The sequence below is a fragment of the Geospiza fortis genome, unplaced genomic scaffold, assembly GCF_000277835.1.
Source record: "Geospiza fortis unplaced genomic scaffold, GeoFor_1.0 scaffold265, whole genome shotgun sequence".
NCBI classification, from domain to species: Eukaryota; Metazoa; Chordata; class Aves; order Passeriformes; family Thraupidae; genus Geospiza; species Geospiza fortis.
In genome coordinates, this window is record NW_005054393.1 from 2449506 (window position 1) to 2461849 (window position 12344).

Consider the following 12344-nt stretch of genomic DNA (forward strand, 5'->3'; position numbering starts at 1 on the left):
CGGTTCAGCTGGGGCCAGTGGGGATGAATGGGACTACAAGGGGAAGAGCAGTGCTGGGCAGAAGCAGAGTGCAAATCATTTGGACAAGCTGCACTTTTTATACCACTGCTTCTTAAAGATCTCCTTTATGACTTTTGTCCTAAAACACTGGAGGTGTAGGATTTCTGCTTTGCTGTTTCCCTGTACCAACACCAGTTACTGCCTTGTTCCTCACCAAATGGTTTCCCATTGAGCAGAATTTATTGCTCTTTTTTTGAAGCAGCAGCAGTTACTGTCAGCAGCCTACAATGATTCTCCTGGAAATCGTCCAGAAAAACACATACTGAATGAAGGACACATTTAACTTGTATTGGATAACCTCTATTTCAAAGTAGCCCAATTCATTGCAGTTGGAGGGAGGTATTCCTTAACATATTGTTCCAATCTGAGTCTGAGCATTATGCTGTTTTTCTCCTTCCTTTTTCTTTCCTACTGCCGTGTGAGGAAAAATGCAGAACCAGGAAATGTGAGGGGAAAGAGGCCAAGAATTAATCCATCCTTTACTCTGAAGACTCAAGTTTCAGCCTTAGCTGGGTGCTGGCTTTCATTACAGAGTTTCTTTTAAACGTAGTGGCTGCTGTTCCTGCAGTCTCTATATTTGTTGTTTCCTGAAAATCCTTAACCCAAATTGATACTTCAGTTCAGGGCCCATGTTTCCATGTTTGATTTTCTTCCTGACATCACTTTGTGAGCCGTGCATGAATATTTCTGTGTGAGTTCCCACTGGTGGCTAGTGAAGCCTTTACTATTTAGACATGACTTTGATTCACACGGAAAACTTTTATTTAATCTGTCTTGATTTTTTTTTTGTGGTTTTTGTCTTGTTTTGTTATTTGAATGGCAGGTAAAGTACTCCATGTGGAGCATATTGAACTTCTTACTGAAGAGTACAAGCAGCTGAAAAAAGAGGTGGCTGGGAAAGACCTGGTGAAGGGAACATTGCATTTCACAGGTCAGTAGCTCTGAAGAAATCAAAAGTCCATCTGGATTTGCTCCCCAGGGATAGCAGTGCTGCCAGACTTCATTCAGTCCTTTCACACAGGAGTGTCTATAAACTATAAACTGAGTAGAGACACAGTGGGTGGTTCTGGATAATTCCCTTGTTGAATCCACATACACCCTTCTGTCCTCAACATGTCCTGAAGGGTTTGTTGTATATGTACTTTGTGCAGCCCTCTCTGCCACAGCTTGTCAACTGATCCATTTCAACATTAAATGTGTTTGACTTTCCTACTCAGTCCATCCACTGACCTTTCTACACCCTGATCTTTAAACCTGCAACACTGCACTTTCTTCATCCTTTCCTATGCAGAAGACATTATTCTATTTCCTGTTCCTCAAGACTTTCTATTCCACCAGGTAGTGTCCTTGATGAAAACAAATCAGGATTCCCAGCTTTCAGTGGAATTGCCCGTCTGACATGGTTAATTGACCTCTTTGGAGACCTCACTGTTACCTCTGCCACCAGAGAGAAGCAGAAGGATAAGAATTATTCCAGAATGACTGTTCACTTTCAGACGGCAAACAAGAAGTGAGTAGTGTCTGTGGCAGCACGTGAGCCAGGCTCATCATCTGCAGGACTCTGCCTGCAGGAGTTCTGCATTCTCTTCTCCTCTTGTGGAAACAGAATGCGTGGAGGCTGGCATGAAAGTGTACATGTCTTTTAAAGATGCATTTTATAATACTGAGTTTGATCTCCCTTTTATTATGCGGTGACAATATCCTTCCTATCAATTAGGATATTTTAATAGCTTTGCTAAAAAATGGTATATTATAACTATGAAGTAAGTCACCAGTATTTCATTCTGTCGCTTGACTACTCAGCTTGGTTCAGAGAGTGGTGGAAACTCTCAGGTTTGGTCATTCTGGGCCATCTGTGCAAAGTTCATGTCCTTTCAAATAAGTTGAAGTTACTTACAACATCCGTTTAAAGCAACCAGATACAATTTGAGAATTATCTGATATGAAAAGGTAGAGAGAAATTATCCAGTGGTGATGGAACTCCTTGTTTGTTTTTTTGATTTTTTTTTTGATTGCAGGTATGCTGATAGACCTCTTAAAAAGCCCAAACCTAACCCAGCATTTTAGATACATATGTAGTTAAAGTAGTAGCCTGAAGGACTAGCTATTTGGGGAGTGAATAATCAGGGCTCCTTTAAACTCTTAACTTCTCCACAGGTCTGGTTAAGCACTTCATCAGCCACTCTACAAACCCCCTTGCAGTTTATTGTGGGATTATCATCTTGTCTTAGCAATCTTCCTCTCTCTTTAAATAAAACAGCATTTCCAATTCCTTTTGAAATGCACTTGTGAGAGGACAGAACTCTGTATACAAGCTCTGTTTACCCTCTTAGCAATTTGCTAGTAACATAAGTAGCTGTGAAGATCTAGATAGGGTGAGATTTTGAATTAAATCCAGCAGATGGAACTAGCGGGTGGTTTAAATATTTCCCTGGCTGTCCTGTCTCCTGGGTAGTCCTTGGCTGCTATGTATGATATTTGCTGGATACAGAACTGGTTCTGGATTACTTTTTTTTTCCCTGCTCCTCAGCACTAACCAATATTTTCTTCTCTTGGGCACTACTATTTGTATGGACCAGTGTTTTATCACCATAAGTGTTTTAATAACTTTAGGGACAGTCAGTTTTATGCCCCTGGGATAATTTAGGGTGGGTGGAAAATTACATAGCGTTCCTGTATTGTGTTCAGTGCTGGGGACAGACGTCAGGGGAGTTACTGCAGTAGAGAATTTGGCCCACGCTCTGTCAAGTGAAGTTATGGCCCAGCAGTATTGGTGGTGGTGTTACAGATCTAATTTTCCAAACCTTTATTTTGCTGAAGGATGGGAAAGGTCTGTACCTTTCATGAGAGCTACCCCATCCTTTTTTGAAGGACACGATACAGTAACCTTGAGAAATCGGATTAATTCATCCTATTTTCTGCCTTGGAAAATACAGCAGGTGCAGAATGCAGGAGCCTGTGTTCTGCTTATTAAGCAGGGATTTGTGTAAAGGGTATAGTCTGTCTCCAGTGCACAGCCCACCCTCGCTGCTTGTCTGGCTCTGGGTGGATTTTGGAGGTGTGTGTTAATGCCTGCACCCAGCTATTTGAGAGATGACCTCTGCCTCTGTTGTGTGTCCAAGACAGCTGAGCTGACAGCCTCTCTGTGATGCAACATTGAGCAATCCAGGAAGAGCCAAACCTCTACTGACAGCATGTCTGATTTGGGACTGCAGTTCCTGTCCCAGGATTACAAAGCTTGGATTCAGTAAATGTCAGAAATCAATTTTTAGTGCAAGCTGGAGAGATAATGATTTGGGCAGCATTTCTTTTAATGTTAACTAGGGATAGGGTCCAATTGTCTAATTCTTATCCAAGCTAAGGGAGCCTCTCATTGATTTAACAATAAATTAAAAATACTGGCATTTTCAAAGAGTTAAAAGGAAAATGTTTAAAAGAAGTTGAAGACATTTCCTAAACATATACTGACAAGAAACATTTGAAGTTATGTTTTTATGGAGAGCTAAGCTTACAGAGTCTAATAAAATATCTTCAAATTGAACATTCATAGAAAATTTTAAGCTGAGTGGACCCAGAATTCCTTCAAGCATGAAACCAGCTCAATTCCTCTGGCAGTACAAAGAGTGTTGTCTTCATATTGGTTTGTTGAGCTGTTGCAGTCCAGCGAGGTTCACTCATTATTTGAGGAAAAGGGAATTAGAAAAGTAAAAGTCTTTTTCAGTGTAGCTGAGAAAATGCTATTAGTTCACATTTTGGAAAGACAAAATGGCCATAGAAAGTCAGGGAGTTTTCTTTGCTGCAGACTGTTTGCTTTGCAGTCAGTATAAAGGTGGTTTGTTAGTGCTTGATTAAATTTTCTTCTTCTTTAACTACCCAACATATGTAACCCAGCTTTATTCAGATATCAAAAACGTTGGATTTGTTGCTTGTAAGTAACTCTCCTAACACTTCTAAATAACTGAATGTATCTGTAGCTAGATAATACTTTGATACACATCTTTAATGAAGTGGGTAAATTGTCTATGAAAAAAGCTACAGCCCTTCACAATTTTCTGACATAAAATACAAATCTGTTTCTTAAGCCACAAAATTGCTTAAATAATGTGTGGGCTTGCAACATACTTATCTTTATAACAAAACAAGAGGCTTTTTCAGAGTAGAAGTTGTTAATTAAAAATTGATACATTTTGCTTACCAATCAAGTAGAATCAACCTCTCTTTGGGAATGTGACTGAAAATCCAATTGCAGAAGATGATAAATCTATTAGTAAATCCAACATTTTCCTCCTCACTGATCTAAATCAGTCATTTTAATCACTTGGAATAAATTCTGCCCGCTCTGCATGTTTGTGCTTCTGGTTCAGTGGCTTCCCAAGGTAGAGCAGAAGGCATACACTTGAGCCTGATCACTGGTGTGCATCTGCTCTGGATCACCCCAGGGAGGTGATCCTGCACTGACAGGGCCTGTTTTGGATCATATCAAGAGCTCTTTGCTATTACATGATGGAAATCTTCACCTGTGCCTGCCCAGTGGTTTCTTCATGCCTACCCACCTGAGATAAAGCAGCTTTGAGTAACAGTGGCCTGAACCTTTTGTGACTCTTTATTATCATAGGAATATAAAACCGGCTCTGTCAAGTCAGAGCAAAGCCCAGCTTGCTCAGCAGCCTGCCTCTGACCCAGATCAACGGCCTTTAGCTCAGGGAAAAGTAGGATGGGAACACGGGAAACACTGAGCAATACGCCCCCCAAACACCCTTCTGGCTTGCAGTGACATGTAGTCCTGGGACTTCCTAAAACACGTGGTGCCTTTGCATTTATTAGTCTTCTGAGATTTTTTTTTGGTGCATTCTTGCAGGCTGTGATTTGGCTATTTTTTCCCCCTCCAGTTGTTTCATTCTCTTCAATCAGGTTCATCTGGCCATGCTTAATTTGTAGGGGAAGTGGTGGAGATGTGGAAGTACAGGTGAGCAAAGAATAATTGATACAATGATGTAAATATAGAAACTGAATCCAAGAGCATAAAAGATGAGAGGTGCAGAACATTAAGCTGAGCACTCCGCAGAATGTGTTCAGGGCAGATTGACAAGGACTTTCTTTCCAGATCTAATGATACTGAAGATTTAATGGGCAGTACTTGGAGACAGAATTTATTCTTCCAGACTATTGATGCCTTCATAATTTGTGAGTGGCAGACTAAAGTAGGCCATAAAGGACTGTGGAAGGGCCATCAATAACCAAGTAAGAAAAATAATGTGCATCCTCTAAACACAGGCAGTAGTGAGTGCTGATGAATGAGCTGCAGAAAGGCAATGGTATGGCTCAGGCAGTTGACAAAAGACCAGGGAGGGAGCAATGTGACTGTGGCTGATGTTGAGGGCCATTCCTCAAAGGCATTGCAGTGTTGGGTCTAGGAGTCTGTCAAGACCCCCTGAAGTGGCACAGCATGTCCCATGGCTCCTTTCCCTCAGCTAAGAGGGGAAGTTGGGAAGGAAGGTGTGAGCTATGCAAGTCAATAGCCAATACCATCAGACTTGCTTTGGAGACTGTGCTATTGTGTTGGTGTAAGACAGGGCTCTGCTCTTTAAGATTAAAAAAAGGCCTGCTTGAGAGTCTGTGTAAGTATAATTTTTAGGATCAGCAAAATGCTCCCAGTGATGAGAATGAAACATTTTAAAAGTTCAGAGAGTATGGACACTTATGTCTGTGTCAGTGAATTTGTTCACTGGGGTTCAGCTCACATAGTAGCACCTGGGTTGTCATTATGTACCTGTGTGACTTAAATCTGTTCTTGCTGGAGGAATAACTAGACATTGAGAGCCTTTTGAGTTTAGCTGTGACTGAATTATGTACAAAATGTTTGGACCATTTAACTGCACTTTTCATCCAAGTTCACAAGCAAATAGCCCAAAAACTTCCCTCTTCCTTATGATGTTGATGTTATGATGTTGATGTTGCTTGCTTCACTTCATGCATAGGGAAAACAAAGCTGAACAGAGCTTAGATGGTGTGCTGAAAGTTATGGTATGAAACAGTGGCAGAGTTAAGACTATTACCCACTGTTGAGCTCTATAACCACAAGGCATGTTAGTCAGGACACATTGCCTTAATATGCAATAATTGATATTCAAAAATGGTGCATTTATTAGAGCATTTTCTGCAAATACAGAGAAAACTACCCAAACAAATTAGAATTGTTGGTTCAATTTCTTAATTAATACTTTTTCTCTGCTCCTTCACACTAGACCCTTGACTTGGATTGAAGAAAGAGGACCAGGGATGAGACGTGAAAAGAAAATCAACTTCTGTTTCACAAGTGGTTGCCTAGAGAACTTCCCTGAAGCCCCAAGGTCTTCCGTGGGCCTTTTCATGCAGGATCAGAACCTCTTTGCCAAGAAACTGCTGGGCCAGGTCTCCAAGGAGGAGCTGGCTGCTGAAAAATGGCGAATTTTGCAGTGTCTTGACCTTGCCGAGGTGATCCAACAGTACTGTGAGGAGCCAGAGAAAATCTATTCCTGAGACTGCTCTTAGGGAAGGAAGAACACGGCAGACAGAAAAGCTGTAGAGCTAGAACTCACTGTTGTCATCAAGCAGTTGCTATTTCTATTTCATTACCTTCTTTTTGACTACTTGTGATTCCTGGGCTCTCCAGGTGTTCTAGGAGAGTCTGGGCTATACCCTGTGCCTTCTGGTTTGCACCAGAGCAAAGCAATTCCCCTGCTCTGATGCATCCCTGTCCTTTCAGGTAGTTAGGAACCTAGCAACAGCAAGCTTTCCTGTGATTCAGCTGGGAATATCCCTGACAGTAGATCCTGCAGGACTGTAAATACTATATATAATTCTCTCTCCCAGGGTCCGTCCCCCCATTCCAGATATGTCTGGAAATGAACATGTCTCAATAGTATTCATGTACTATTTTTGAGAATGAAGTTCCAGTTCCGTTTTCCACCTCTTTAGTTGGAATACAGAACTTGTGCCACCACAGTCTTGACCTTTTCTTCCAATTGCCCTGAATAGTTCTGTGTGTTTGCTCTAATTAGTAGTCTTGCCTATTAGGTATTGGGAGGGGGGTGGTTTGTGTGCTTTTTGGGGTTTTTTGGGGTGGCTAGTTTTCACACTAGAGGTCAACTGTGGTCAAATTAAATCTGTATTTGTGTGAAACCAGAATAGAAGAAGAATCTTGTCTCTTGATAGAGAGATGTTGATTTCATTCAGTGTCTCTGGTGCCCTGTGCCAATGTAGAAATCTTTTCCCAGCAGAGATGAGAAACATGCATTTGAACTAATGCATTGCCTGCCTGCTCTCTACTGAACCTAAATATTTTTGGTTTTGTACTGGAAGCAGCATATTATTCTCCTTCATTTGTGTTCTAATTCAGTATGGGAGTGGATCATAGCAAAAAATAATAAATATTTTGCATTTAAGGAAAGAAAATCACTAATGCACTCCTGGAAACAGAGAAATTAATTGGGAACAATGATAAATTTAGAATAGCATTGTAGAAAACAAGCAATTTACAAATATATCCATGTGTTTATGTCGTGGTTCAACCCCAGCTGGCAACTAAGCACCAGGCAGCTGCTTGCTTATTGTACCTCAGTGGGATGGGGGAGAAAATCAGAAAGGTAATAGTGAGGGGGAAAAAAAGGTGAGTTGGAATAATGACAGTTTAACAGATAAAGCAAAAACTGCACGTGCAAGCAGAGCAAAAGAGGGAATTCATTCATTGCTTCTGATGGGCAGGCAGGTGTTCAGCCACTCCCAGGAAATCAGAGCTACATCACACACCACAACTACCTGGGAAAACAGGTGCCATCACTCTGAATGTCCCCCCTTCATTCGCCTTCCCCAGCTTTATATGCCCTATGATATGGAATATTGCTTTGTGGTCAGCTGTCCTGGCTGTGCCCACTCCCAAATTCTTGTGCACCCCCAGCCTACTTGCTGATAGGATGGGGTGAGAAGCAGGAAAGGCCTTGAGGCTGTACAAACACAGCTTAGCAATAACTAGAACATCCCTCTGTTATCAACATCCAGCAAAATCCAAAGCACAAGCCCCTGTTAGCTGCTCTGAATCAAATTAGCTCTACCCCAGCCAAAACCAGTCCAGGTTATAGCATATCACACCTGTGGGAATGGGTCTTTAGTATTTTTACTGTAGTCACAGGATCACATATGAAAGTATTATCAATTCCCTAAAGAAGCATTTTAGTTTTAGAAGCCTAAGTACTGCACAATGCTATTAGCAATTCCTCTGGTTGCCTTTTACTTTCTAATTACAGCATCTGCTGCTGCTGTATTAATATAGAAGCCAACTTCAGTCTGTGCAATTGTTCTTTCAAACCAAAATAGTATTTTTTTTTCTATTTTATCATTTGGGCAATTTTTTAATAAGGGAGCATATTTGTTGTGAATGTATACATAATTGCAGCCAGTCAATATTGACAATTAAAAGTCTTCCTTTGGGTAAATGTTCATTCAGGAGTTGGATACAATTCAGTCTGCTGGAAACAAGAAAGAAAAATCTGTACAATTTTCTCCCAGATCAGTCAGATCTTAGCAATGACTGGAGCTTGATGTGTGAATGAATTCTGCATGTGGCATTTGTTTCAATCTACCCTGTCTGTTAAAATCAGTGAAAATTCTGGTGTTGCCTTCAGTGGATTGAGAGCCGTGTGAGTTGGCAGCAGATTTCTGCAGGCAGATGCTGTGCTTGTCCGCCCAAATGGATACCTTACTGAGCATTCACAGGGTGCTACTGTGTTGGATATGGCATGGGCAGGTCTGATGCTCTGTGAGGGAGAAAAGTGGATTTTTGGAAAAACACAAACAGTCCATCTGGGATTGGAATGAATTAGAATCTTCTGTGTGTGTCTGCTAGGTATGACAGTCAATGAAAGTTCTTGTTCCTTGATGAACTCCTGATCTGTGAATATGGGGTGAATGCCACTTGTTTACGTGCTAACTCATAATGGGTAGCTGGGGAGAGAGGGAAAAGGGAAAGGAGATTCATGCATCTCTAGGCATCAGAATTAGTCAGCACATCTCCCTGAGCATGCTCTGCAGTTGCTGGTGAGAGCAGTATTTCCCTAGGAAACAAATTCATGGGAGCTGTGTAGAGCAGCAGTATAATATTGTGCAGTGAATTGTCCTCTGGAGAAGCTTGCTCCTATAGAGAGCACCTGGGGAAATCAGCTGGTTAATTTGAGCTGGGGAAGGCAGATGCCTAGAGCTTGGATATCCCACACTCTCCTTCATTCCCCTCCCATTCCTTCCAGCTGACCTGCTTACCTACTACTGCCTGTCCTGCTCCTGGGAGCCTGCATCATTTAAATGGCTTTTCCTTCTGCCCTGTGAATTTGCCAAGGTACTGTGGTCGTTTGTATATGGGAGCTACTGGATGTCTAGTTCCAAATGTATGTATTGTTTAACCAGATGGTAAACTCACCAATAAAATACTGGAGCTCGAAATCATTCTTTTTTGTTCCGTTTGTCCTTCATTAGCAGTTCCCATTGCCTGTGCTGAAAGTGGCTCTGTTGCAACTGGTTTTTTTCCCCTTTTCACTCCTCAAGGCCTGTGAAATCCTGCCAGGGTCTACAGGCTGTGATAATATCCCAAAGACCTCAGCTGCCTCCTTCTGTTTCAAAGTTCTGAATGCAGGTGTGGTAGGATTTGTGACCTTACCTCACCTCATGAGCTCTCCCACAAAATTCCCGAACCCAGGCAATTTTAGAGATACAGAGGTATGGAAAGGCAAGTGTAAGATGTGACATGAGCAGTTACTATATTCCTTTCTTTAGATACAGCTGATTTTCTACTCAATCTGCTGGAAATCACCCTACTCCTGTGGAACACTCTAGGAATTCCTTTGCAGGAACCTTGTTAACTGCCTGATGCTGTGAGTTTTCCTGGAAAGTGCTATGATGCACAATGCTCCCACATGGAGGAGAGATGTTCCTTTCCTGACAGAGACTGAAGATTGACTCTGGCAGATGAGAGGTGTGGAATGCTGAGACCTGGAAAAAGTGGTTTGGTCCAAAGCCCTTCTCAGAGGGCTAGAGGTCATGGGAATGGAAAATTTCCAAAAAGCAAAGAAACCAGATATTGGTATGAGGAGCTGGAAAGCTGTGCAAGAAGTTCTGGCTGAGATGGAGAGATGAGTATCATTCTGGGATCAACCTGAGAACTTGTTCTGTGGGTCCTGGGAACAGGGTCTGACTTACCTTTGTTATTGCTTAGGGTTATCAGGAACAGTACAGGAGCATGGGAGGTGGGATCAGGGGGAGGACAGAGAGTACCAGGGGACCCCACAGGAGCTGCTTGAGCTGGGATTATTTATGAGGACGATGTCACTGGAACCTTCCCCTGAGCAGATCAGACGGACAAGGATAGGGGAAGGCAAGGGCTGGCAGCTGTGCACAGTGGGACTGCTTTTCAAATGGTCCTACTGCATCAAAACCAGTTTTTTAAAAATGAGTAGCAGGTGCAGAATGGCATCTGAGCAAAACTGCAGGGCTGAGTTGGGATTGCAGCTCCTCCAGCAGTTTGCAGAGGGGTCATGGTGATAAAGACCAAACTGTACATCTATTTTCAGCTGTCATTCAAGATGCTGGACTCCTTCAGGTGGGCAGTATGATCCAGGGCCTTGGACATCCTCCCAGTTTGCCAGTGAGTGATGCACCAAAGGGAAACTGGCAGCACTCTCTGCTGATGTAATTCATGCAATAGCACTTACTGCTCCCCAAGGCATGTGATGTGCTCTGTGCAACAGTAATAAAACACAACACCAGGAAGCTAAGGATCTCCAGTAAAATAATAACTCCAGGTTTTTGACAGAGATAGAGAGATATTGGTTAGCTTTAAGTGCTGTAAGCTGCTATTTGTAGAGGCTGAATTAAATAAAGTTACAGGACTCTGTTGGGAAACCCATGAGAATTTTTGTTTAAAGAAGGGATGTAGCAGAGGTATTATCAGTAGCAGACTTCATCCCTAATCCAGAAGAACCAAGCCCTGAGATGGGAAGACAGAAGATGTCCATGCAGTACAATTTGGTTCAATACAAAACACTGGAGCCAGCTCTGGCCGAGCTACATGAGCTGGCTTGCGATGTAATTTCATCTGACCAGATGTGCACAGCTTCTCAGCAGAGCTGGGTGGCCCAAATGGAGCACTGGGCTAACTCACCAGGCCAGGGAAACACACCCACAGCTCAGCCTGAAACACCCCTTTGGCTCCTGGCCTTAGCAGCATCAGCACTAACTTCCTCCAGTTTACACTTTTGGGCTGCAAAGGGAACCGAAACACAGCTCCCAGCCTGTGCTTTCTGCTTTCTTGCTGACCCAACCTGATTAAAACAGACAGTTTTTCTCTCACCCTTGAACATGACATAAGTGACAGGGCTGCTGCATTGTGATGGCACCAAAGCTGCAGGGACCATTGTGTTACCAGTTACAAAGTCCCAGGTTTAGTGCTTGGCTTCCACATCTTGGCAATAAACACATCTTACTGGAGCACAGCTCCATGCAGGTCAATAAGCAGAGAAATTTAAAACTAATAATTTAAATAAAATTACCATCATCAGAAGCTCTGAATAGTAGCCTGCAGAAATGCATGCTAGAACTTATAAAGATAAATATGTCCTGATCTAATAAAAATCACTTCATCTAGGTTACTATTTCAAAAAGCTTTTCTAAAACTTCTTACTCAGGTAATTTTAGATCATGTTATGTGTGAGTTGACTTTCTGATTAGTTGCTGCTGCTGTTACAACCTGCCTTCTGGAGTTCTTATTTACCACACCTGGTGTAATGTGCCATCCTGCCTGACCTCCAGTGAGTTATCCCTTTTCCCTGATAAAAGTCAACCTACAAAGAACCCTGTAACAGGTCTCTAAAACAGCTAGATTGCCTCAAGACAGTGAATAAGTAATTAACAAATTATGGCTTTCTGATGTTCTGTGCATGGGTGTTATTTGAGTAACAAATAAGTAAAAGTAATTTTAAAATGTTAAGTTAATCATTAGCAGAAAATCAAGACGAGCTTGACAGATTAACAATAATAACAGTACAAGAACAATAATAATGTTAATAATAACAATACCAATAATATTGTCTGAAATAATGTCCCTTTGTGAATATTCTGTCTTTTGGGAGCTCTAAAACACCCCAGAAACAGATTGGATATAGCTCTGTATTAGTAGAAGGTAGTGAGTAAACCATTAGCTCTTCCTTTTTCTTACATAATTCAAATGTTGTCTGCAATTCAAATATAGTTCTAATAAAAAT

At 41.9% G+C, this 12344-nt stretch overlaps 1 protein-coding gene across 2 annotated transcripts in view; it reads left to right on the top strand.

Moving 5' to 3' along the window:
- Positions 1 to 9534, top strand: part of BLVRA (biliverdin reductase A) — a 29676-nt gene extending 20142 nt beyond the window's left edge. For both annotated transcript variants that reach the window (XM_031060873.1, XM_005425697.2), the window contains 3 exons: positions 884 to 991; positions 1399 to 1570; positions 6306 to 9534. In XM_031060873.1, the coding sequence (XP_030916733.1) occupies positions 884 to 991; positions 1399 to 1570; positions 6306 to 6579 (554 nt within the window). In that variant the 3' untranslated portion in view covers positions 6580 to 9534. The remainder of the gene's footprint in view (positions 1 to 883; positions 992 to 1398; positions 1571 to 6305) is intronic.
- The last annotated feature ends 2810 nt before the right edge of the window (positions 9535 to 12344 follow it).